Source organism: Solea solea, chromosome 16 (assembly GCF_958295425.1).
Source record: "Solea solea chromosome 16, fSolSol10.1, whole genome shotgun sequence".
NCBI lineage: Eukaryota > Metazoa > Chordata > Actinopteri > Pleuronectiformes > Soleidae > Solea > Solea solea.
The window spans coordinates 23,332,377-23,354,403 of NC_081149.1; the positions used below are offsets into that span (position 1 = coordinate 23,332,377).

The window sequence follows — 22,027 nt, forward strand, 5'->3', positions numbered from 1 at the left end:
AAAAATACATACAGTAATATACCTAAACTATAATATATATATATATATATATATATATATATATATATATATATAACTGAACTGTTCCACTCGATGGAAATGCGGTTTAAAAGCTTGACAGAGCCTGTTTTGGATGAAGGACACATCATGATGAGCCTGTTTCTCTTTACAGAAGCAGAAGAATCAACAACAACAAAATCACCAAAATTAGCGCACTGGAGCTTTATTGTTTTTCTTCATCACGGATCATGGATATTCATCACAATAATATGTTTATTTTTATTGCGATGCGCAAAATGATCAAATACTGTCCCATTCCATAGTTACAGCCAATCACATGATATGGAACTTTGCTGTAGTAAAAAAAGGGTGGGGGCAGGAGAGACTCAGAGAGGAGGAGAGAGGTGGAGATGGAGGGGGAGAGGAGGAACCCGGATGCTGATGCTGCCCGATGAAGAGGAGGAAGAAAGAGAGAGAGAGAGAGAAGCGTAACTGTTCACTTCTGACAACCAGGCTGAGACCTTACGTTCAGAAGTGAAAGGCGATTTTTCTTTCATGATTATTTCTCTCAGTGGCTGTTTTTTGTTTTTTGGGCTCAGTAACCAAACCTTAAAGGATGCGATGATATGATGAGCTCAGCCGGCAGAGGGACAGAGAGAAAGAGAGAGAGGGAAGGAGGGAGGGAGGGAGGGAGAGTCAGCTTCCACAGAGCCAGCTGAGGATGCTTGTTGTTTCTAGAAGCAGGATTTAATCACCGGGCCGAAGCGGCCGCTGATCCTCCTGCGGCACACACCGTGCGCACCGCTCCTCGCTCCGCTCCGCGCTGCTGCTGCAGCGGCTCCCGGGCCGGACCTTCCCGAGGCTGTTTGCCTGTGTGTGTTTTTTTTAATGCTCGTTCCCCTCTTCCTCTATTTCCTGATGCAGGGCCGGGGAGGGGGTGAGCCAAAGTGTGCACCGGATATTGGAAAACCCATTCTTCTTGCTGATGCTGTTACGATAATAGATTACTATCTGGACAACGCCGCGTCTGCACAGGGAGGCACATCCTGACCAAGCGAGGCCTGGTCTTCACAGGAGGGGAATGTGTCGTGTTGGGAGGATTATTGTGGAAACATTTTTTTGGATGGTAGCAGTGGCCAGGACTGAGGTGGTGCTGGAGGGGGGACCTTGATATCGATCAGAGCAGGGACGCAATCAGGGCTTTCTGACTTCGGATATTTGAGACTCTGCTCTTACAGAAATCAATCCTGTGGCAAGTGTAGCCTTCCTGTCCACGTCTGGAGGAGATTTTTCTTCTGCTTTGCTCCACTTTTTTTGGGCCACCACCATAAGCTCAGCAGAATCTTTCAACCACTGGTATTTCTAGCAGGAGTGGCTTGAAAGTGACTATTCACTCAGTTGTGAACAGACCTCGTTCGCCTCCATTCTTGCTCATCTTCTCTGTCTGGATGATGCTGCTGCATTAAGAGCGAGACACATCCTGGAGAATACTTTATTCTAAGAGAGGAAACAGGGCCCAGACCTGACCGCATGACAAACAAGTGTATGGGAGTAGCCTGCAGGGCCCGGCTTTAGATCACGACCACACCAGTCCTCCTCCAACACCTCCTCTCTCCTCTCTCCTCTGTCCTGTGTCCTCTCCACTCTCCGCCGTGCCGCCGCCTGGGATGTGCGTTACGGGATTACGCACGGAGCAGAACCGAGCCCTATCCTGATCGGCCTTATATTCTGGAGAGAATTTCACCTCGGGAAGGATGAGCAGCAAGGAGCTGACGGGGGGCCAGTCCACCCAGTATGTGGGGCCCTACAGGCTGGAGAAGACCCTCGGGAAGGGACAGACAGGTAGGGACCTCCAGAAATGTCCAAGTCCTTGCAGTAATGCTTATTCCACGGTGTTAAACCCCTCTTTAAAACCCATTGAAATCCCTATTATGTTCAGAGCTCATGGTTTAATCCCCACTGCATGTCTTCTTATCTACACTGGTGTTTATTGTGCTGCAATCTTCTTAAGGAGTGTCCTGAAATCCATTAGAAGGCAACACTAATACCGGAGGAGGGAGAAGACATAACAGCAATCCATATTTAAACCTGAGATTTTTCATTGTTTGTGACAATGTCAGTAAAGCCTCTTGAATTATGTATGACACCCCCCCTTCCAGTTCTCACACTGATGATTTGTGATGTTGAAACATTTGCTTCCTCCCTGTCTCTCTGTCTCTCTGTGCCTCTGCAGGACTGGTGAAGTTGGGTGTCCACTGTATAACGGGACAGAAGGTGGCCATAAAGATTGTGAACAGAGAGAAACTGTCTGAATCTGTCCTCATGAAGGTACGGCGCTTCTTCTGTCTGTGTACATATGTATATACAGTGTATTAACTGCATCCGCTGGGCCTGAAATTGTGGCCGTATCCTTGTAAGCTGTGCACCATCCAACCTACAGAAATAGATTCTTTATTTTTGTCAAGAAAAGCCCAGTGTCAATCTGTTGTAATTCAGAGGTGCTGAGTGTGTGGGCACTGCATCTATACACTGAACAATGGAGATGATTTCAGTCTGCTAATTAAGCTCTCCGATGAAAGCTACTGCAGCTGAAACACACCGGTCTGAGATAATACAGATATTAAAAGGAAACGCTGGTGCTTCAGTTACGTCTGACTACTCGAAGCCTTTGTGCAGTGTGTTCATTTTAAAACTACAGCGGGTTGGTCATGGGAAAAGTTGAGGCTGTGTTGAGCTGTCATTTGTTCCTGTACATTCAGTATCGTCATAATAATAATAAGAGTCAGAAACCTGTGGACGACCAGGCTCAGGTTGTTTTAAAAACGACTGTCTGCGGGTTTTTGACCTAAATCTGTCAAGTTTTGGTTTCTTTCTTTTAAACTTTATTGAGTAACTTTGACAATATTTGCCACTTACATTCAAACACAGAAGATTAGATTGAGGCAAGGCATGTTCTCCCTGGTTGTGTGTGGTTTCTCCTCTGACAGTTCAAAAACATGTAGATTTGGTAGATTAGGAAAATTGGACACTCTGAATTGACAGGTGCGAGAGTGAATGGTTGTTTATCTCTATGTGGTCCTGTGATGGACTGGCGACCGGTCAGCTGGGATTGGCACGAGCGCCCCCCCCCCCCCCCCCCCACCCCCCACCCCCCACTGATGAATGAATGAGTGAATGATTCGATTTATGTCAAGAGAGACGGGAGTTAACAGCCAAAAGACGCGCCCTGTTTCAGAAGTGAGGTCTTCTGCTCAGAAACCCCATAATTCAGCACTTAGATGGGATAACTGCCACTGAGCTGCCACTGCATACACACCCAAAGTCAGATGTGATAGTTTTGCTTGACAGAGCACGTTTTCAGAAGAAGGAAGCTGCTGTTACATCATTTCTGTTCACGGAGACCAAACAGAGGAAGAACAACAACAAAAAAGTGACATCCTGCAGCTTTAACGTAAAAGTTAACTTAAAGTTTACTAAAAAAAATCTCCTCTGGTTTATAAATACTGTACTGTACTGCTCAGTTGTGTTGCTTTGGAAAGTTGCCCATTGCTCATTGCTAACTGGCAGTAACTGTGCTGCTGGCTGCTGTCTGCTAGCTTTAGCTGAGAGGGCCAAACAGCGAAAGCATATTTAACTGCATGGAACTGAAGCTGCTTTTTCTTTTTTTGGTGCCACAACATCACACCACAGATATATTAGCATGGCCTAATACTTCAAACTGACATAACTTTAAACCCACACCAGGCTAATTTCTTTGGTAAACTCACGGGCAAAACAAGAGGCTGAAACAACTTTAATACAATGTCAGCAAGTTAATGTATAGCTAAATTCAATACAATTGAATTAGTCTCTCTGACAAACCACTAAATGTGAGGGTAATATTCTCATCTTTGAGCTTTGGTTTGGTCTGAACCAGCCCCTGAAGGACACGCTATGTGCTAATAGCTGCACTATGTTTACCAGCTCTTCTAGACCTTTTTTTTTTTATTGGCAGACAATTTGACATGTGACAGTAGGAAAAGTACAGGTGTAAATAATCCAACAGGGCCTTGAAATCGGACTTGTGAACCTGTGTTTTTAAAGCGAAAAAGAACACGGTTAGCAGGCTAATATTGTTCGATGAATAAAGACAGAAGAAAAAAAAGTCAGTTGGGGAATAGACAAAATGAACAATTCTGAATTTTATATTAATAAAATAAGAATATTTTAACTTAGAATCTACCAGAAATATTCACTTCTAGGGGGTCGACAATTTTTGGGAAGCGTCAGCGCGAACATTGTTACTGGTGACTCGGAGCTTTCAGAAACTTTCCTCTTACGAGTTTGTGATTACGTGATTGCAAGAGATTACGTTCAAATGGATTTATCTGGTGAACACAACCCCCACCAACTGTAACACTGTCTTTATTTACTTATTAACTAAAACGTCATCAGAAACCTTGTCAAAATGTCTGCTGTGTATAAAGGAGAGCAGATGATGCCATCAGTTTCAAACCATGTTGATAAGAAGAGCCAAACTGTAAGAAACAGTGAAGTTTGTACTACAGAGTGAAATAGATCACAGCAAATGTGAGCCAGTGCTTTAGTAGTAAAAACCAAAACTTTTACATAAACCCAAGTTGAAAAATCTATCTATGAATCTATCTATCTATCTATGACGCACAGAAAGTCAGTGGCTTTGAATGTGTGGCTCAAAAATGTTGTTGCTTTGTGAAATCCACGCTAACAATCCACCAGAACTCCTTGTATCACCTGTGCTCCCATACACGTGTCAGTGTCTGGTTGCCATAGCAAAGATTTTGGCTCTCATTGAGCTATGGCATTACATATGATGTGGTCGCCCTCATAGCAGTTCATGGAAATGGCCATAATTTGCATGTTTCCTTCAATGGAATGATTAGAAATATGTTTTAAAACTGAGAAAAGTTTGGCGTTATTACTAAAAGAATTAAAACAAATATATATAATGCTGCCTTTGTCATTGCTTCCGCATCATATTTACCTTCCTGTTCTTTCTAACATTTCTATTTGCATCATTTTAACCTCCCTCCTCCTCTTTTCTCTCTCTCTCTCTCTCTCTTAACCTTTCCACACATCTCTCCCTCCCTCTGTCTGTCCAGGTGGAGAGAGAAATAGCTATTCTTAAACTAATAGAGCACCCTCATGTTCTGAAGCTGCACGATGTCTATGAGAATAACAAATACCTGTGAGTATCTCTTCATCTTTCGTCTCTCTCCTCTCCTCTCCTCTGCCTCTTTTCTCCAAATCGTCCCTCTCTGCCTCTGGATCTCCGCCAGAGCAGAAACAACCTTGAAACATACAGTGATGAGATTAAGTTAAATAGCCGTGTGACATCGACGATATACGAGGCGGTGAGAGTGTGTTTAAGTGTGTATGAGCCTTAATATTTAGAGGAGGAGGCGGCGGTGACTCATGAGCATGGATGTGGAGGACTTCTGTCGCCGCACGTCCTCCGCTGCCCTCACCTCCTGTCACCTCTCTGACTTGCGTGATCTCCTGTCTCCAGGTACCTGGTGTTGGAGCATGTGTCGGGCGGAGAGTTATTTGACTACTTGGTGAAGAAGGGCAGGCTGACCCCCAAAGAGGCCAGGAAATTCTTCAGACAAATCATCTCCGCCCTCGACTTCTGCCACAGCCACTCCATATGGTTCGTGAGACACTTTTTCTCTTGGTCTGTGGTTTTATATGAGGATATTGTCGCGAGATTCTCTGCTACTACTGAGTGTATCGCATGGATGAGACTTGTATTAGTGAAGTGAGGAGAGGCAGAAGCTTTTTAAATCCTTACTTTAAGGTCCAGTATGTTGGATTCAGAAATTGAATACAATATTTATTATGTTATCATTAATTAATGGGGAGCAGTTCCTCTTCTGCAGAGTGTGCCATGTTTGTACAGTAGCCCAGAATGGACAAATCAAACACTCAATCTAAGGAGGGCTTATAGTCCTATAGTCTTAAACCTTTTTAAAAAGAGTTTAATAATGGAAAAAGCACAATAAAAATAAATAAATAAAGAGTTTAATGTTTATTGGCTCCCATGAAAAGTTAAGGGAAGGAAGGAGCTAAACTCAGCTGACATATGGCAGAACATGTCGCCAGTTAAGAGAGGAATATTTATGTAAATGCTACACAATTGCATTGTATTGCAAGTTAACATACATAGTGTTTGTGTGTGTCTGTGTGTGTGTGTGTGTGTGTGTGTGTAGTCACAGAGACTTGAAGCCAGAGAATCTTCTCCTGGATGAGAAGAACAACATTAGGATAGCAGACTTCGGCATGGCCTCGCTGCAAGTCGGGGACAGTCTGCTGGAAACCAGCTGTGGGTGAGTCGATTAAAGTAACCAGTAGGTTAAAGTTGTACTTTTAATGTGTTTGAAACAAAGCTGCCGCAAACCCCCGCCGTGCCTCTTTTTACGCAATCGATGGATTTGCTGATTAGAGGCTAAACCGTTTTTTAATCAGGAGGAGCTTGGATTTAACAGATGAAATATGTAGCACTCACCTGGATTCACCTCAGTCAAATACATGCATAATAATAATAATAATAATAATAATAATAATAATAATAATTATTATTATTATTATTATTATTATTATTATTATAACATATAATAATATATATAATAGTAAAAAAGCTCTCAGTCTTTTGCATAAATCACCTCTCTAACATAAGAACATGTATATAGAGCACCTGTACATTGGCATCTGTTTAAACGGTGTAATAATATACCTGTGCTGTCCTTACAGATCCCCACATTATGCTTGTCCAGAGGTCATAAGGGTAAGTAACCTCTCTCTCTGTGTGTGTGTGTGTGTGCCAATTATTACTCATGGGGACCTAAATCTGTTTACACAGTCACGTTATGGGGACTTGTCTTCCTTATGGGGACAAATCAATGTAATGTCTTAATGTCTTCTGAAGTCCTGGGAACCAGACTGTGTCTATGTGTGTGTGTGTGTGTGTGTACATGTATATAATGCCCCGCTGCCTTACTTGTGTTCATGTATCAGGGGGAGAAGTACGACGGCCGCAGGGCAGATGTTTGGAGTTGTGGAGTCATCCTCTTTGCTCTTCTTGTGGTGAGAATGTCCATTTATTTTTGCTCCATTTTGTCTTGGCACTTTTTTTATTCTCTGAAAGCCAAAACCGTTTGTCATTATCAAGTATTAAAGGAACTTAATGGAGCTTTTGGTCACCAGTAGCACCGCAGAGCAACGATTTTGATAATTGATGTCTTGTTTGTATCCTGTGCTCCGCGCGTAAGAGACTGAGGACCAGAGACGGCACATAAAACATGGACGTCGTCTTCCTGTCGCAAAACAAACTCACATTTTAAAGCCTCGAGGTTGGTGCAAATGGAAATTCACGGACGTCACCTGCAACTTGTCCAAGTTCCTCTAAAAGGGAACAAAGTTTGCAAAGTCAACATCACGTTCTATTACAGAAGACCCGAAACTAGTGATTTAGACCATTAACTCCTCAGTAAAAGGTTTATGGAGGTTTTAAATCAAAGGAGAACTCCGACGTGCATTCAGAAGTTCTTAGACTGAGCCTGCTCCATGCAGCACAACACTTTCCGGTCCTTGTTATGTTCAAAGAACAAGACGACGACAGCGAAGGAGGTGATAATCAGAGAGGTTATTTGAGGAGATCTGCCGCTTTCCATACATGTTCAGCCCGTCACTAAAAAGAATGAGTGGGAACACCTGGTGAGAAATCGCTGCTGTTTGGAATGAAATGTGAGACTGACTGACGTGGACCCTCATTTTAGCGTGAATGGCACTGCTGCCATGTACACGTCAGCAGAAACGTGTAGTGCTATGCAGATAAAGAAGTAAGGAGGGGCCTTCAGTGTGTCCCAAAGTATTGAATTACTCCTTGAGCAACTGTATGTTGAACACAGCGAGTATTCAGTGTTTTTCTCTCTCTCCTTCTCCTCCCATCCTTTTCCCAGGGTGCCTTGCCCTTCGACCACGACAACCTGCGGCAGCTTCTGGAGAAAGTGAAGAGCGGAGTGTTCCACATGCCCCACTTTATACCTCCTGACTGCCAGGCTCTGCTCAAGGGAATGATCGAGGTCAATCCTGACAAGAGACTCACGGTGAGGAGAGGGACGATTCAAATATTAAGTCCCCGTAACATGAAAATCCACATTTTAGTGCCTCAATCATGTTAAAGTTGCTTCAAATGTCTCAAGTCCTCAATTCTGCTTTGATATTCTTGATCACTCCCTCCCGAGCGGCTCCATGGAATTGTCTCCTTCTCCAGGAACATCACTCTCAGCTTCTGCTTTAAAGTTAACCGTTAGTGCTCGCGCGGTGCAGGTCTGTGCCGCAGGCGCACCCGTGGTAAATTGCCGTGGGAATAATACACAATTCCTAAGCAGTGGAATGTAGTAACCACATGGATGAGACTTTTATTAGTGAGGAGAGCCATGCTGAGAATTTCAAATCCTTATTTTAAGGTCCAGTATGTTGGTTCTAAGGAGGGCTTTTCATCTTTTTAGTAGTATCTTTTTCTTGACCCTCTAGTCTAGAGCTGCAACTAACGATTATTTTCTCGATCAATCGTTTGGTCCGTAAGATATCAGAAAACCTTAAAAAATCTTGATTGGCGTTCGTCAAACCTGGAAATGATGATGTTCTCAAATGATTCACTTTTAATGATTTCTTTGTTATTCAGGGCAAAGAAATGAAGAAAATACTCACATTTAAGAAGCTTAAACAATCGGAAATCTTGTTTTAATCATGAAAAAAGCTTCGAACCGATTTCAAAATAGTTGTCGATTCATTTAGTAATCGATTATTTGTTTAATGGCGCCCATGATAAACTTTGGGAAGGAAATATTTCCCTACCAGGAGTCAAACCCACGCAAATTACCGTGGGAATAATACACAACTCCTTATATGGGCATCCTGGGGGGGGTGTGTGTGTTTTACAAAATGCGATTTTACGTGTTGTTATAAGAATATAAGACATAATGTTGCACATGTATTATTATAGCATATAAGTAGAAGTATCTGTATGTACTTTTTAACAGAGAAAAAAAGCAGTGTGTCCTAAGGGTTAACTCCACAGATGGCAGCGAGAAGTCGTCCACAACAGAGAGTATGCATGGACGACAACATAGCCACATACTGTATGTCCTCCTGCTGAGGTGTCGCTCTAAAGGCCAATCAGTGTGCCGACGAGCTCGTCCCTCACAGCATGTTCTCACCAGTCAAACAGAAATGTGCTCCATGAGCCATGTTTGTTTCTCCTCAAGTTTCCATCCCGAGTACATCAATGGAAACAGGGAACACAGTCTTCTTTTTGGAAGCACCGTCACTGAACAGCAATCACATGCTATTGTCAAAGCTAACACTTGTCAGTGTATACACAGAAGAAAAACAGCATTGTTTCTTCTGTTTGTGATCCCCGGGACAAGACTAAAGCAGGCGTGACACTTTAAACAAGTCCTATTTATTTTGGTGTACACCTGACTGAGGAAGAGCAGCGAGCATATGCAGTACATGTATTATTATTATTGTTCTTATTGTAGTATTATTATTATGTGGCAGCGATAAACATATTCTGAGCATTTTATCCAACACTGTTCGGTCTTAGCTTAGCCGCAGATGGGACCTGTCAAACTTTACACACTCTGAAAGAGTTGTGAGGAAGAGTTTTGGAAGATAAACTGTGCCAAAGCAAAAACTACAGGGCAAATATTTGTCTGTTTGCAGTGGAAGCGCAATGTAAATAACTGTAAGGACGCACATAGATGATAAATACACGTCTTTGTATGCACTAGTGCGACACACGTAGTGAGGCTGAGGTTACCCAGTCTGACCCCGCGTGAACTTTAAAGATTGTGCAGAGAGACTTTTTAGGTTAAAATACTTTAACCTTACAATTGACACATTTAAACCAGGAACATAAAAACAGACTCAGCCTCTTTGTTACACATGGTTTTCAAACCGTGGTGTGTGTAACCACCAGTGGTACGCAAACTTCCTCTGAAATACTGTTCTACTGTATATACCAGGAAACTTTGAATGAATAAGAAAATAAATACATATAAATAGTCTCGTCTGAAATGACTCTAATGTCACTACACCAGTGTGTGAAGTATATGTGAGGAAGAGGAGGATGATGAGAGAGCAAATGATCTTGCCTCCTGTGAAAAGCTGACTTCGCTCGGCATATTTACACCGCTGTATTTTAACGTTTAACGTGATAATGGTGTTACTGTGAGAGCTCAATATTTCCTAAGGTGTTACTTGGTATGAAAAGGTTGAGAACCACTGCTTTAGTTTATTCATTTTATCTTTGGTGCGCGGTTGTCAGGGATAATTATCAATGGCACATTGATATTAATGATTAATGAGTGGAAATGAAGTGTCCAGCAGTGACTGAACAGAAGGACACAATGAGGCACGGAGGGTGAGGGAGAGGAAGATGCCACTTCCTTTTCACCTAAATGCCAGCTTTCCATACTGAAAACAGAGCTTGAAAAGAGGCTGGCAGCTCAGGGAGACAGAGGGGAGGGGGGGGGTGAGTGGATGAATAAAAAGGATGACTGAGTGAAAGGACCGTTGGAGGAAATTCCACTGCACTCAGCTTATGAAGGGAGGCTGAGCTAAAGCAGGCGTGTGGGGGAGAAATGAGCTGGTGGTTATGAGGCAGAAAGAGAGAGGCAGCTGGGATGATGTGGTCGGTCTGGTGCTGTGAAAAAAAGACGAGGAAGACGGAAGAGTCTGGTCACTCAGTTAGTCATTCAGCTAAAACAGAGCAGATTTAATCAAAGCTGTGGGTTTGTGTGATGAGCTGTTGATTAATGGAGCCTGAAACCAGGTCAGACTGTCTCTATCTGCCTCTGCCTGTCTGCCTGTTCCCTCCATGGAAACCAAGCCACCATGCGAGCCAGGAGTGATAATTGCTATATTTGTAGTCAGCAAGCGGAACAGGAGGAAAAAATTAAGTCAGACGTATTCAGATTTTGGCCTTTTTCTTTGTGTTCACATGCACAGCTGTGGCTTCGTGCAGCTATGAGCTCGTCTGCTCTCTACACGTGTGCAGAGTCAGTGTTCACATCTGCAGTTTGATGTCTCTCTATGACGTCCTTATGCAGGGACGGGACTTCTGCACAGTATTCTACAGCCGATAGCTCGTTGCTCTTGTATAACGATGACAAGTTACTGTATTCACTGTCAATTAATAATCATTTAATAACAGTTAGCCTGGACTACAGTGTGGCTCGGGCCACATTTTCACACTAGGGCTGAACAATTCATCGAATTTTTTATCAAAATCGCAATACTGCAATACTGCATTACTGCATTTTTCGGTGCAATATTTGTTAAAGCCAAAATGTGTGTCAAAATATCCTTCACCTTTATATTAATAACTCTCTTGATTGTTACACGTCTTATTGTACATCTTTGTTTCTCACAGATATCTCACTAATATCACACAGTCATCATTTTAAATAGGTTTTTTGAATTAAAATGAGAATAAGGATGTAAAAATGACCATTCCCTCTGATATCGCATTTCCTGTCACAATAATCGCAAATAGATATTTATACAAAGTCGTTCGACGTGTCCTGGAACGCAGGTAGAGTAAACCGAAGTGTTCTCATGAGATGCTGAATAGAAAGTTCTATCAGTTCTAAACAAAAAAACACTCACTGATGGTCAATCACTTCCCAGTTTCTACTTCATCCATCTATCCATCTATCTTTCCCGCTTTATTATCCACATGAGGCTGGTGCCAGTCCCAGCTGACATAGGGTGAAAAGGCAGTGTACAGCCATCACAGGGCTTCTTATAATCACTTATTTTTACTCATTAGACGTCTATTTATTTAATGTTTACACCATATTTTCAGTAAAGCAACAATAAAAAGCCATTTAAATTCCCCCTTATTTCACCAAACAAACCTGAAATCACCATGTTAGAACAATGACCCGAGCCCAACAATCATCATCTGGATGGGTGATACATGATCTTTGGAAACACTTACATCATTACTCACATTCACAACTCTACTATCAGCTTTGAGCAAAAAGCTGCATTAAAACTTACTTTCAGCTTCATGTCGTCTCATAAGACAACGCCATGGTCTTTGTTGCAGCACAATTTAACTTTATGCAAATTCTAATTTTGTTATGCGAGAGCTAAATTCTAAATTCATACTGTGTTGCAAATGTGATGTAGAAAAGGAAATATTGACCAGTGACTGATGGCATTTAAAATAACTCATTTTGATTGGCGACAAGATTGATATAAAAGCTTAAGCACCAGCAACATGGAGCAGAAGCCACTGGACCTCAGAGCCACACAGTCTTTTGACCTACACCGTTTTCAGTTAACTTTTTAAAATCTTAAAAGTCAAGATTTTAAAGCAAGATTTTTTGTGTTATTTTTATTTCACAATTAAAAATACAACAAAGAAGAATTTTGCATTCATGACTTTTGCTTTCTGACGTTCGTGTGTTGAGTGCAAAAATGTGGAGGCCCTAAGCTATATTGTCACTTTAATCATTACTGTTAATGTTTGTACAATTGATGCTTGGTTTTATTTGATGAAAGCATAATTAAGTCGGTTGTTAATGATCCTAAAATGTGTGTTTTTTTCTGTTGTTGATTGCAGCTAGAAGCAATACAGAAACACACCTGGTATCAGTAAGTTTAACATCTTCTTACATATTTTACGTGTGTGTGTGTGTACATGTACTGTATACTGTATATATGTATCTATATAAATACCAAAAGGCAAAAAGTCTCCCAATGAAATGGTAGAATAATAGTGTTAACAGCAACATTGATTAAAATCCGACTGGATATGAGACAATATGGAAATCTCATGTCACAATTATCCTGACCAAAATAATTGTGATTCACGACATTCTTGGGATGATTGTTAATATATTCTTTAAGACCTTAAAATCGCTCTAAAACTGAATATTTCTAGTAAAAAAACAAGAATTTTTATTTGGAAAATTATAAATCACGAGGCTGTGGAATGAATGGAAAGATGCAAGGCTCCCCCTAAATCCCTAGGACTGTATGATGGCGAGCTAGACTTTTTGTACTAAAAAGTCATGTCATTCCATCCCTATCACCAAGATCTAATCCCATCCAAAGTAGGTCATCGTTTTCTACCAGCGCCTGCTGCAAACTCTGACATCTGTCTAACGGTTCTTCTTGCCCATGCTGACTACATACAATGACATGTTCCTCTTCCGACAGAGGTGGCCGTAACGAGCCTTGCCCGGAGCAGCCGCCTCCTCGCCGTGTGTGTTTGAAGAGGATTCTGTCCTTAACGGAGCTGGACCCCGACGTGCTGGAGAGCATGTACTCTTTAGGTTGCTTCAGAGACCGCGTCAAACTCACACAGGACCTTACAAGTGAGGAGTGAGTAAAAATAATATCACCTTAAATGTTACATTTGTCCATTAAAATATCTCTATTTGCCCTGGTGTATCGATTAATGAAGACGATATATCACCAAATCTCTATTTTGACCCATCCCTGATGGGTGACACTGCATTGGAATTCAACATGTTGGTTTTTGTACTTTGGATCCCCTTTAAAATGAGACAATACAATGTTATTTGCATTTTACACCTTCAGAATTTTGTGAGACAATACCCCAGTTATCAGGGTTTTACCAGTTTGTGACTGCCAATCAACGTCTTTACTCTCGTCTGCTGCTGTTCTGTGACCTTTGACTTCTGCTCCTCTGTCTGCAGAGAGAACCAGGAGAAAATGATCTACTACCTCCTGTTGGACAGGAAGGAGAGATACCCAAGCTGTGAAGACGAGGATCTGCCTCCCAGAAATGACGTTGGTGAGAACACAAAAACAACGTGACAAATCCAAATGTTCCGTTTGAATGGCACTTCACTATTGAGAATGAAATGAAAGATTTTTAAACCTGTATTTCTCTCCTCAAAGACCCACCCAGGAAGCGTGTGGACTCCCCCATGTTGACGCGTCATGGCCGTTGTCGTCCAGAGAGGAAGAGCCTGGAAGTCCTCAGTGTCACAGAGCAGGGGTCTCCCACCCCGCCTCGCAGGGCCCTGGACACTAATGCACACAGCCAGAGGTTTAATGAAAACTCATGCATTATGAGAAGTCATCTGTTTCTCACCCAGCACCTCAGGGACTCATGTTGCATGTTGCTGTCTTCCAAAGGTCTCGTTCAGTGAGTGGAGCGTCCACAGGTCTGTCCTCCAGTCCTCTCAGCAGCCCCAGGGTAAGATCTTCATTTGTATTTAAAATCCATAATTCTATGAACTGTAAGAATAAGGTAATATAATAAATCACATTTCAAGAAATGTCCTCAGACACCTATAGTATATGGCATGTAGGTACATGTCAGGCCTGTGAGTGGCGCTGTAACGCTGCCACATAAACACTTTAGAAATGGAGTTAAAGGATTCTGTAATAATCAATATATTGCAGGAAAATCATAACGCGATACATGACGACATCTGTCTAACTGAAGAAAACAAAGCGTTAAGGTGAAAAGTTAAAAGTGCAGGATTTCTCACTTTATTCACAACACAGAGAACAAAGTGCATAAAGTCTGTGTATTGAACGTGGATGGAGCGTCTCTCAACGTAGCTTCTCCACCTTTATCCTGCTGTAGTCTCCCTCTTGTTCAGCCAGGTAACTTCTGCCCAAGTTTCCCTCATTTATTTGAGCAGCGCCACCATGAGGAGACATGAAGTAGTGACGCCCGGCGAGTGAAACTACTTTAGAGCGCCTTCGTTTGTTAATTAAAAAATTGATATTTGCACTAACGTATCCATTATCATATTACACAAGAAAGGACTGTGATATATCACCAAATTGATATTTTGACTCACCCCTATGGAGCATGTACATAAAGCTAGCACGGTTAAGGGTTCGGTTAGAGTGGTGATGCTATGACATCAGCGTTCTCCCAAAGCTACGTATCGTTTGTGTACACATGAAAACACAGGGGTTGCGTCACAAGATAAACGTTTTACGGCTCCCAAAATGCTAATGTCATGTTTTTCTGAAACTGCATGAAATACTGAACCTTGAAGCAGCAAATGGTCAGATGTGCTTTCAGGCATTTGTTTAAATGGGGTCAGTAAGTCACAGTGGATTGTTTTACCATCACTGTTTGACATGTATGTAATGTACTGTACATAATGTACTAATAAGAAAGTAAACAACACATTCATTTAATAATATAATAATAATAGATTTTATTTGTATTGCACTTTACATTTGAACAACAAACTTCAAAGTGCTACATTTTTAAAAACAAGATAATAAAAGAAATAAAAGAAATAAATTAGCTGTATGCTTTTCTAAAAAGGTAGGTTTTGAGTTCTTTTTTTTTTTTTTTTGGCCATTTCTTCTTGATAATTCCTGCTGATATGGGATCCTGTATCAAAAGCGACTCATGCGTTTGATCGAGGCATGAGTCGCTTAATAAAAAGCAGTATTAAATCTGATTAGTAATTTGTGATACATGGTGCTGATAAGGTCGTGGATTATTATTAATATGAAATGATGCAACACACAAAAAACAGCTCCAGCTTTTCCTTTAAATTATGACGATTTGGAAATGATGTCCTGTTTCTCAAACGTTTTCTTTGCAGTGTTGTTTTTTTATTTTCAGCAATTTAAATATATACTCATGAGTTTTGGCCATCAAAAAATGATCTTTTTTCTACAGTAACTTTGATTGTCACCGTTAGTCACGCCTCTTCATCATTCTGCCATTTATCAACTTTATCAACCATGTACATTCTCATTTCATGGACACACCTCCTGCTGAAGTCACTCTACACAAGCTGTCAAGAACCAGAATGATGAAAGGATGAAACTAGGGCTGCAACGATGAGTCGATTATTAATTGATTACTAAATGAATTCAACTATTTTGAAAATGTATTCATCGTTTTCAAGTTTCAATTCAAGTTTTCAGCTTCTTAAATGTGAGTAGTTTCTGGTTTCCTCGCTCCAAATAACAAAAGACTGGATTAATCGATAAGTTGCAGCCCTAGACAGAACACACATACAGGACTGTACCCCAAAATAATCCTGATTCCATTTGGTGCGTTTGATCGAGGCATGTTGAAGAATTGTGTCCATGACTCATAATTCATGACCATTGCTCTCTGCCCATTCCTCTTTTCCTCCCCATATCTCTCTGTCTGTCCATCAGAGCCCGGTCTTCACTTTCAGCCAATCAGAAGTCACCTCCTCCACCGCTTCCTCCTCCAAAGATTCAAAACCAGGAAGTGCCAGCACCTCTCGGCCCACTCGCCCGCCACCTGACCCAAAAACCCAGACCCTGCCCACAAAGGGCCAGAGTGACCGGCCCCAGCTTCACTCCATGAAGTCACTCCCTCTTCAGACCCCTCGCTCGCCTTCCCCGTCTCCGTCCCCGCTCCTGTCCCCCATCCCGCGCTTCTTCAACTTCCCTTCTCCATCTGTCTTCAAGTCCAAGAACGCCCACTCGTCCTCTAACTCCTCTCCCACCCCTCCTCCTGTTTCACAGGTCACACCGCAAGGTTCACCTCTGCCCACCCCACTGGGCACACCTGTGCACCAACTCCACCACCCCTCCTCCACCACCCCTCCCTCCTCTTCCTCCTCGTCTTCTTCTTCCAGAGCCGACGGAGCCGGCGGGGCCTCCCTGACCCCGCCCTCCAGCCCTGGAGGCAGTGGTGGGCTGGCCTCCTCCAGCTCCGCCCACTGGAGAACAAGGCTCAACTCATTCAAAAACAACCTGCTGGGCTCGCCGCGCTTCCATCGGCGCAAACTACAAGGTGATTATATGTGAACGGCTGCATCCACACTACTAACTTTTCATTTGAAAATGATGTTTTCAGATAAAAATCCATCTGCATCCAGACGAGTAGTAATCGGAAAACCAGGAAAATAAACAATGGGGATTTCTGTATTCAGTGGTAATGGAACAAGAAAGTGAATGTGGGTAATGGCCGTTGTTTCTGCTCATCCAGACTAAAATGCAGCCCTGGAGTTTTCAAATGAGAATGAGCCAGCAGTGTTTGCACACTTCTCTGTTTTTTTGGTTTTTTAATCTCTTAAATGTCATGGTAGTTTGGACAGACAGACAGACAGACAGACAGACAGATTGGCAGACAGACGGGCAGGCAGGTGTATACGGAGCAGGATTTCTGAAAAACAAACAAAGCACAACAAACAAAACACTGAGTAGTGTGGATGTAGCCTTTACTGTGAGTCCTCCTCACTAATCATGGAAGTAAAGTTACACCCTACACATGGGTTTTTATATTTCACATTACATTTATACACATATGGAGGAAAAATAGTTCATCTACTTAGACTTTTCCTGTTAAAGCGTGACTTTGTTGAGAGAAATGTGAGATTCTGTGATCATTTTCATTTAGCGCGGTCAAATTGAAGATTTACTTTTTGTCTTTTAGTCCCTACATCAGAGGACATGTCCAGTTTGACTCCAGAGTCCAGTCCAGAGTAAGTAAACACACGTCTCACTTCCCTTTTGAATGTTTTTTTATGCCAAAAACAAAAATTCAATAAGCAAGATTAGTTCAGTAGTTCTTCTGGAGTTATAAACCATATATATATATATGTATGTATGTATGTATATATATATATATATATGGGTGTGTCTATTTATATATGGGTGTGTCTATATATATATATATATATATATATATATATATATATAAATAGACACACCCATATAGATATAAACCACTATAGATTTGCTTCCTTGACTTTGTCTCAAGTAGATTTAGTGACTTGTTTCTGGATGTGTAACATTCCATTGTTTGCAGAGTTTGTAGCACTTACTGCAGCTTTCATTTTCACTCTGTTTTCTAGTGGCAGATTAAATTAAATTAAAGCGATGACCTGCTTTATCTGACGTTGATGCGCCAACAGTCACCAACAGTCTAGACTGAAGTTAGTCTTCTGAACAACCTGCAGTTAGCGTTTACTTTTCAGCTGGTTCAAGTTTCAGTTTCTCGTCGAAAAACAGACACAGAATGAAAACATCCATATTAGTACAATCTCTCATCCTGAAGACATTGTGAAATTACACGATGGTTGCACAGTTAAGCAATTAAGAATATTGCAGAGTTAATGGATGGACATGATCATGTGTGCAGTGTTTTACACAAATGCAGCATAACTTTAGATTATTACAAGCAGATAATCCTACATGAAAAACTGGTTTATTTACAGGCTGGCCAAGAGGTCGTGGTTCGGTAACTTCATCAGCCTGGAGAAAGAGGAGCAGATCTTTGTTATGATCCGAGACAAGCCGCTCAGCTCCATCAAGGCTGACATCGTTCACGCCTTTCTCTCTGTGAGTGCCTCAGTGGCCACCAGCATGACTTCATTCTCCATTTATGACATCTTTGAGAAATGTACCTTCTGGTCTGAGCGTCACCCTTTTTTCTGCTGCCTCTGCAGATCCCGTCCCTCAGCCACAGCGTTGTGTCTCAGAACAGTTTCCGGGCAGAGTACAAGTCCTCAGGCGGCCCCTCTGTCTTCCAGAAGCCTGTCAAGTTCCAAGTACGACTTCATTTTCCATCTTGTCAGCCATGAGTGGTGTACACTTCTGTACTCTCTGTAAAAACTGTGTGTGTTTTTTTTTTTTTTTTTTTAAAGATTACATGTAGGATTTAATGCTTCAGTGAAGTGAACAATAGAGAAAATACAGATTTGCTGCCACAAAAGCAGAATGCTTTTTGTTGATTTGTTTTTCTGCCACAGGTGGACATCGCATTTTCAGAAGGAGAGAGGGAACGTGAGAGAGAACGAGCAGAGAGGGAAGGAAGAAGAGAAATGGGCATCTATAGCGTCACCTTCACTCTAATAACAGGTAGAAGAATATCTTTTGAAGGAGATAAATAGATTGAGACACAAAACTGGACATTAATAAATAAATATACTTCATACAAAGAGGATGCAATAAACCTTGAATTCTTTGCTAAATAGATAGTTAATGTAGCACTTTTAAATACAAGTATATATATGTATATATATATACGTATATGTATATGTATATATGTATATGTATATGTATATATGTATATGTATATATGTATATGTATATGTATATATATATACGTATATGTATATGTATATATGTATATGTATATGTATATATGTATATGTATATGTATATGTATATATATATGTATATGTATATATATGTATATATATGTATATGTATATGTATATATATATATATATATATATATATATATATATATATATATATATATATATATATATATATATATATATATATATAATGGCCTTTATATTTAACCCCTGTTAGGACACAATGTAACGTGACTTCTCACAGAACTAGCATGAGTTTATTCTCTTGTAGCTTGTTGACACTGTGTCAAGTGTTAAATAGACGTTATTGCCGGTTTCCTCTCTCCTCTCAGGGCCCAGTCGCAGATTCAAACGAGTGGTGGAAACCATTCAGGCTCAGCTGCTGAGTACTCATGATCAGCCTTCTGTGCAGGCACTGGCTGGTGAGTAACACACACACACACACACACATACAACCTAACTAGAAATCCAGTTCCTCAGAAATGAGGTTCCGTCTCGTTGGTTCATACACCGGCTGCATGCACATGTGGTTTGTTCGTTTCACTTCTTCTCTCCCTTCACTCGCTCAGACGAGAAGAACGGTCAGCTTTCCCGTCAGCCCAGCACTCCGTCGCGTCAGAACTCTCGGCGCTCTGAAAGTGGCTCCGATCGGGGCGAGAAGGAGCGCGTGGCAGACGGCGGGAGTGGGAGCAGCAGCAGTAGCACTGTCTTACAAAGGCGAGGGTCGGGGAAAGACAAGACCAGACTCCTCTCATCGTCCAATGGGACGCAGTCTCACCCCTGAAAAGAATGTTGTGGAAGAGAGGCCTTTCTCTCTTCCTCCCCTCTGTCCTTCCTACATTGTTTCCTTTCCCGTTCCCTTACTTTCTGCCTTTGCTTTCTGCCATTACTCCTCAGCGATGGGATGAAGGAGGGGGGAAGTTTTTTCTTGAAGCTGATCTAAGGATATGACGAAGAATTCCCCTCAAATGGCTGATTTCAGCAGAAATGTATATTTGTGGGGACATGGGGACAGGTTGTGCTGATCTTTAGTCAGCCTTCAAGGAGAACTTTGCCTCAGAGGGACGCGTGTAAAGACAGGAAATTAGAACATTTCCATCTTTCCGGAGGAATATAGGAAAAGCTTACAGCCATGGAAATTTCACGACATGCGACGATTTAACAAAGCACATTGCCTTCCCACCAAGAAATCACATGCAACACGTGGTTCACATCCAACAGGAAACCTCCCATCAGTCAGTCAAAACAATTAAGGAAGAGACTGGCCAATAAACGAAGCACCTCAAAGCATTCTCATTTTTCATATCCCGGCCAGCCAAAGGTCAACTGGATCATCAAGTCTCCTCAACACCACCTGACCAAACATGATGAGTCACATGACAAGAAATATGCTCTCCTCCTCGACTTGGCGCCAAATCACAGACGCAGTAAATCTGAATTCTCCAGTGAAGGAAACAAAATGACAATTAGCAAACACACACATACAGAGCCGTTTTTAACCATGACCACAGAACACGGGAAAAAGCTGAGAAGTGATGGAAAATGGGTGTGATGTGGTTTACATCATGTAGGCGAAAGTCAGGACAGGACCTTGAGTGTATGAGAAACATTTATTTCCATAATTATTCCTGAATTACACTGATAAAGCTATGATACCGTATTGCCTTTAATGGAGGAGAAAAAGTGGATAGCTAGTTAGATTTAGCTTCATTTTTAGGACACTAGTCTCACCACAGGTAGACTGTAAATACTCCCACTGAAGAGAGATATGATGAATAGATAGACACAGAACAAAGGATAGCTAGAAACATTCCCATTAGGTTGAAAAGGAAGGAATAGAGAAAAAGTTGCAAAGATCATCTTGAGCAGGCGTGGTCCTGTGCCTCATCACGCCGAGTCTGGCCCCGCCTCTGCCCCCGCCCGAACAGGAAATTCAATTATTCATTTTTGTTATGTCATTTCAAAAGCTGAAGAAATGTGGTTCAATGTTGTCAGTCAGAGCACGACACCCAGATACAGTAAAAAAACAAAAACACTCCCTGCTCGTGTCGATCTAATCCATCTAAATGGATCTACAACGGTCAGTGCTCCTGAGCTGTGGTGGTCATAGAAATCTTACTTTGGATTGGTCAGGATTAATCTGTTTGAATGCAACACTGATACGCCTATGTACAGTGACAGAGTTCCAGTTCGCTCTGTGTGCTGTGAAGTATTACCATCCAAAATCCACAAAAGTGAAAGACATGGGGGGTTTGTTTAAAACAAACAAACAAAAAACCCCACTGTAATCAATGAGCTGAAGTTAACATCAGGCTAAACCCCGCCTCTCTCAAGCAGCTGTCCAATCATAGCTTTTCTACGGATGATAACATCTGCCAGCTTCACCGCAGGAAAAAAAACTGTTGTCTAGAAAATGAGAATCATGCTTTTGTTCTCTTTTGTTTTTTAAAAAGTACAAAGAAATGAGTCAGGGCTCTCTCACATGTTTGAGCAGGAAAAGCTCAGGTGTTACTGATTTACATGAATGATGGCTCTCTTCTTGTTTCTGTAAAGAGGGACTTGCACGTGTGCAGTGAAGGCGTCACCTTTTGCCCAACTGCATTGTGGGCCTGTTGCTTTGCTGTGATCGCGTTGTGTGCTGTAGAAGTAGAGAAATTAGATTTTTGTCTGTGTTTTTCATCACTTCAGCAACGTCAGCGACAACAACAAAGTCTTAGAAAGTCGGAGCACTACACAGTAAGATAAGAATTTTAAACTCATATTGCTCACCTCTACTGAACAGTTGCTTTTTCTGAAAAAGTTGGACTTTATTCCCCTTGATCGCCCCCTACTGACCAGACTAGACACTCATTTTTGTTATTGACAGGTGTCGGCAACAATGTGTAGCC

At 41.7% G+C, this 22,027-nt stretch overlaps 1 protein-coding gene across 3 annotated transcripts; it reads left to right on the plus strand.

Moving 5' to 3' along the window:
* The first annotated feature begins 756 nt into the window (after positions 1-756).
* brsk1b (BR serine/threonine kinase 1b) lies at positions 757-21,617 on the plus strand. Of its 3 annotated transcripts, none has more exons than XM_058653087.1 (20): positions 757-1,842; positions 2,234-2,328; positions 5,121-5,206; positions 5,528-5,668; positions 6,228-6,344; positions 6,769-6,802; positions 7,033-7,101; positions 7,977-8,123; positions 12,659-12,690; positions 13,258-13,422; positions 13,761-13,858; positions 13,966-14,116; positions 14,206-14,266; positions 16,219-16,825; positions 17,468-17,516; positions 18,252-18,375; positions 18,483-18,584; positions 18,786-18,894; positions 19,472-19,561; positions 19,709-21,617. In XM_058653087.1, exons 1-20 carry the CDS (start codon positions 1,755-1,757, stop codon positions 19,921-19,923), a joined length of 2,580 nt encoding a protein of 859 aa, XP_058509070.1. In that variant the 5' UTR covers positions 757-1,754; the 3' UTR covers positions 19,924-21,617. The 3 variants fall into 3 exon arrangements, with proteins under 3 accessions (XP_058509070.1, XP_058509071.1, XP_058509072.1); XM_058653088.1 differs by having other exon boundaries at positions 16,555-16,825; XM_058653089.1 differs by lacking the exons at positions 757-1,842; positions 5,121-5,206 and having other exon boundaries at positions 2,242-2,328.
* The last annotated feature ends 410 nt before the right edge of the window (positions 21,618-22,027 follow it).

Bases quoted from the DNA above. Each gene is read 5' to 3' on its own strand.
- brsk1b (XM_058653087.1), top strand. From the start codon at position 1,755: ATGAGCAGCAAGGAGCTGACGGGGGGCCAGTCCACCCAGTATGTGGGG. The intron at 5,207-5,527 runs GTGAGTATCTCT...TCCTGTCTCCAG, and splicing joins TATGAGAATAACAAATACCT to GTACCTGGTGTTGGAGCATG. The intron at 13,859-13,965 runs GTGAGAACACAA...CTCTCCTCAAAG, and splicing joins GCCTCCCAGAAATGACGTTG to ACCCACCCAGGAAGCGTGTG.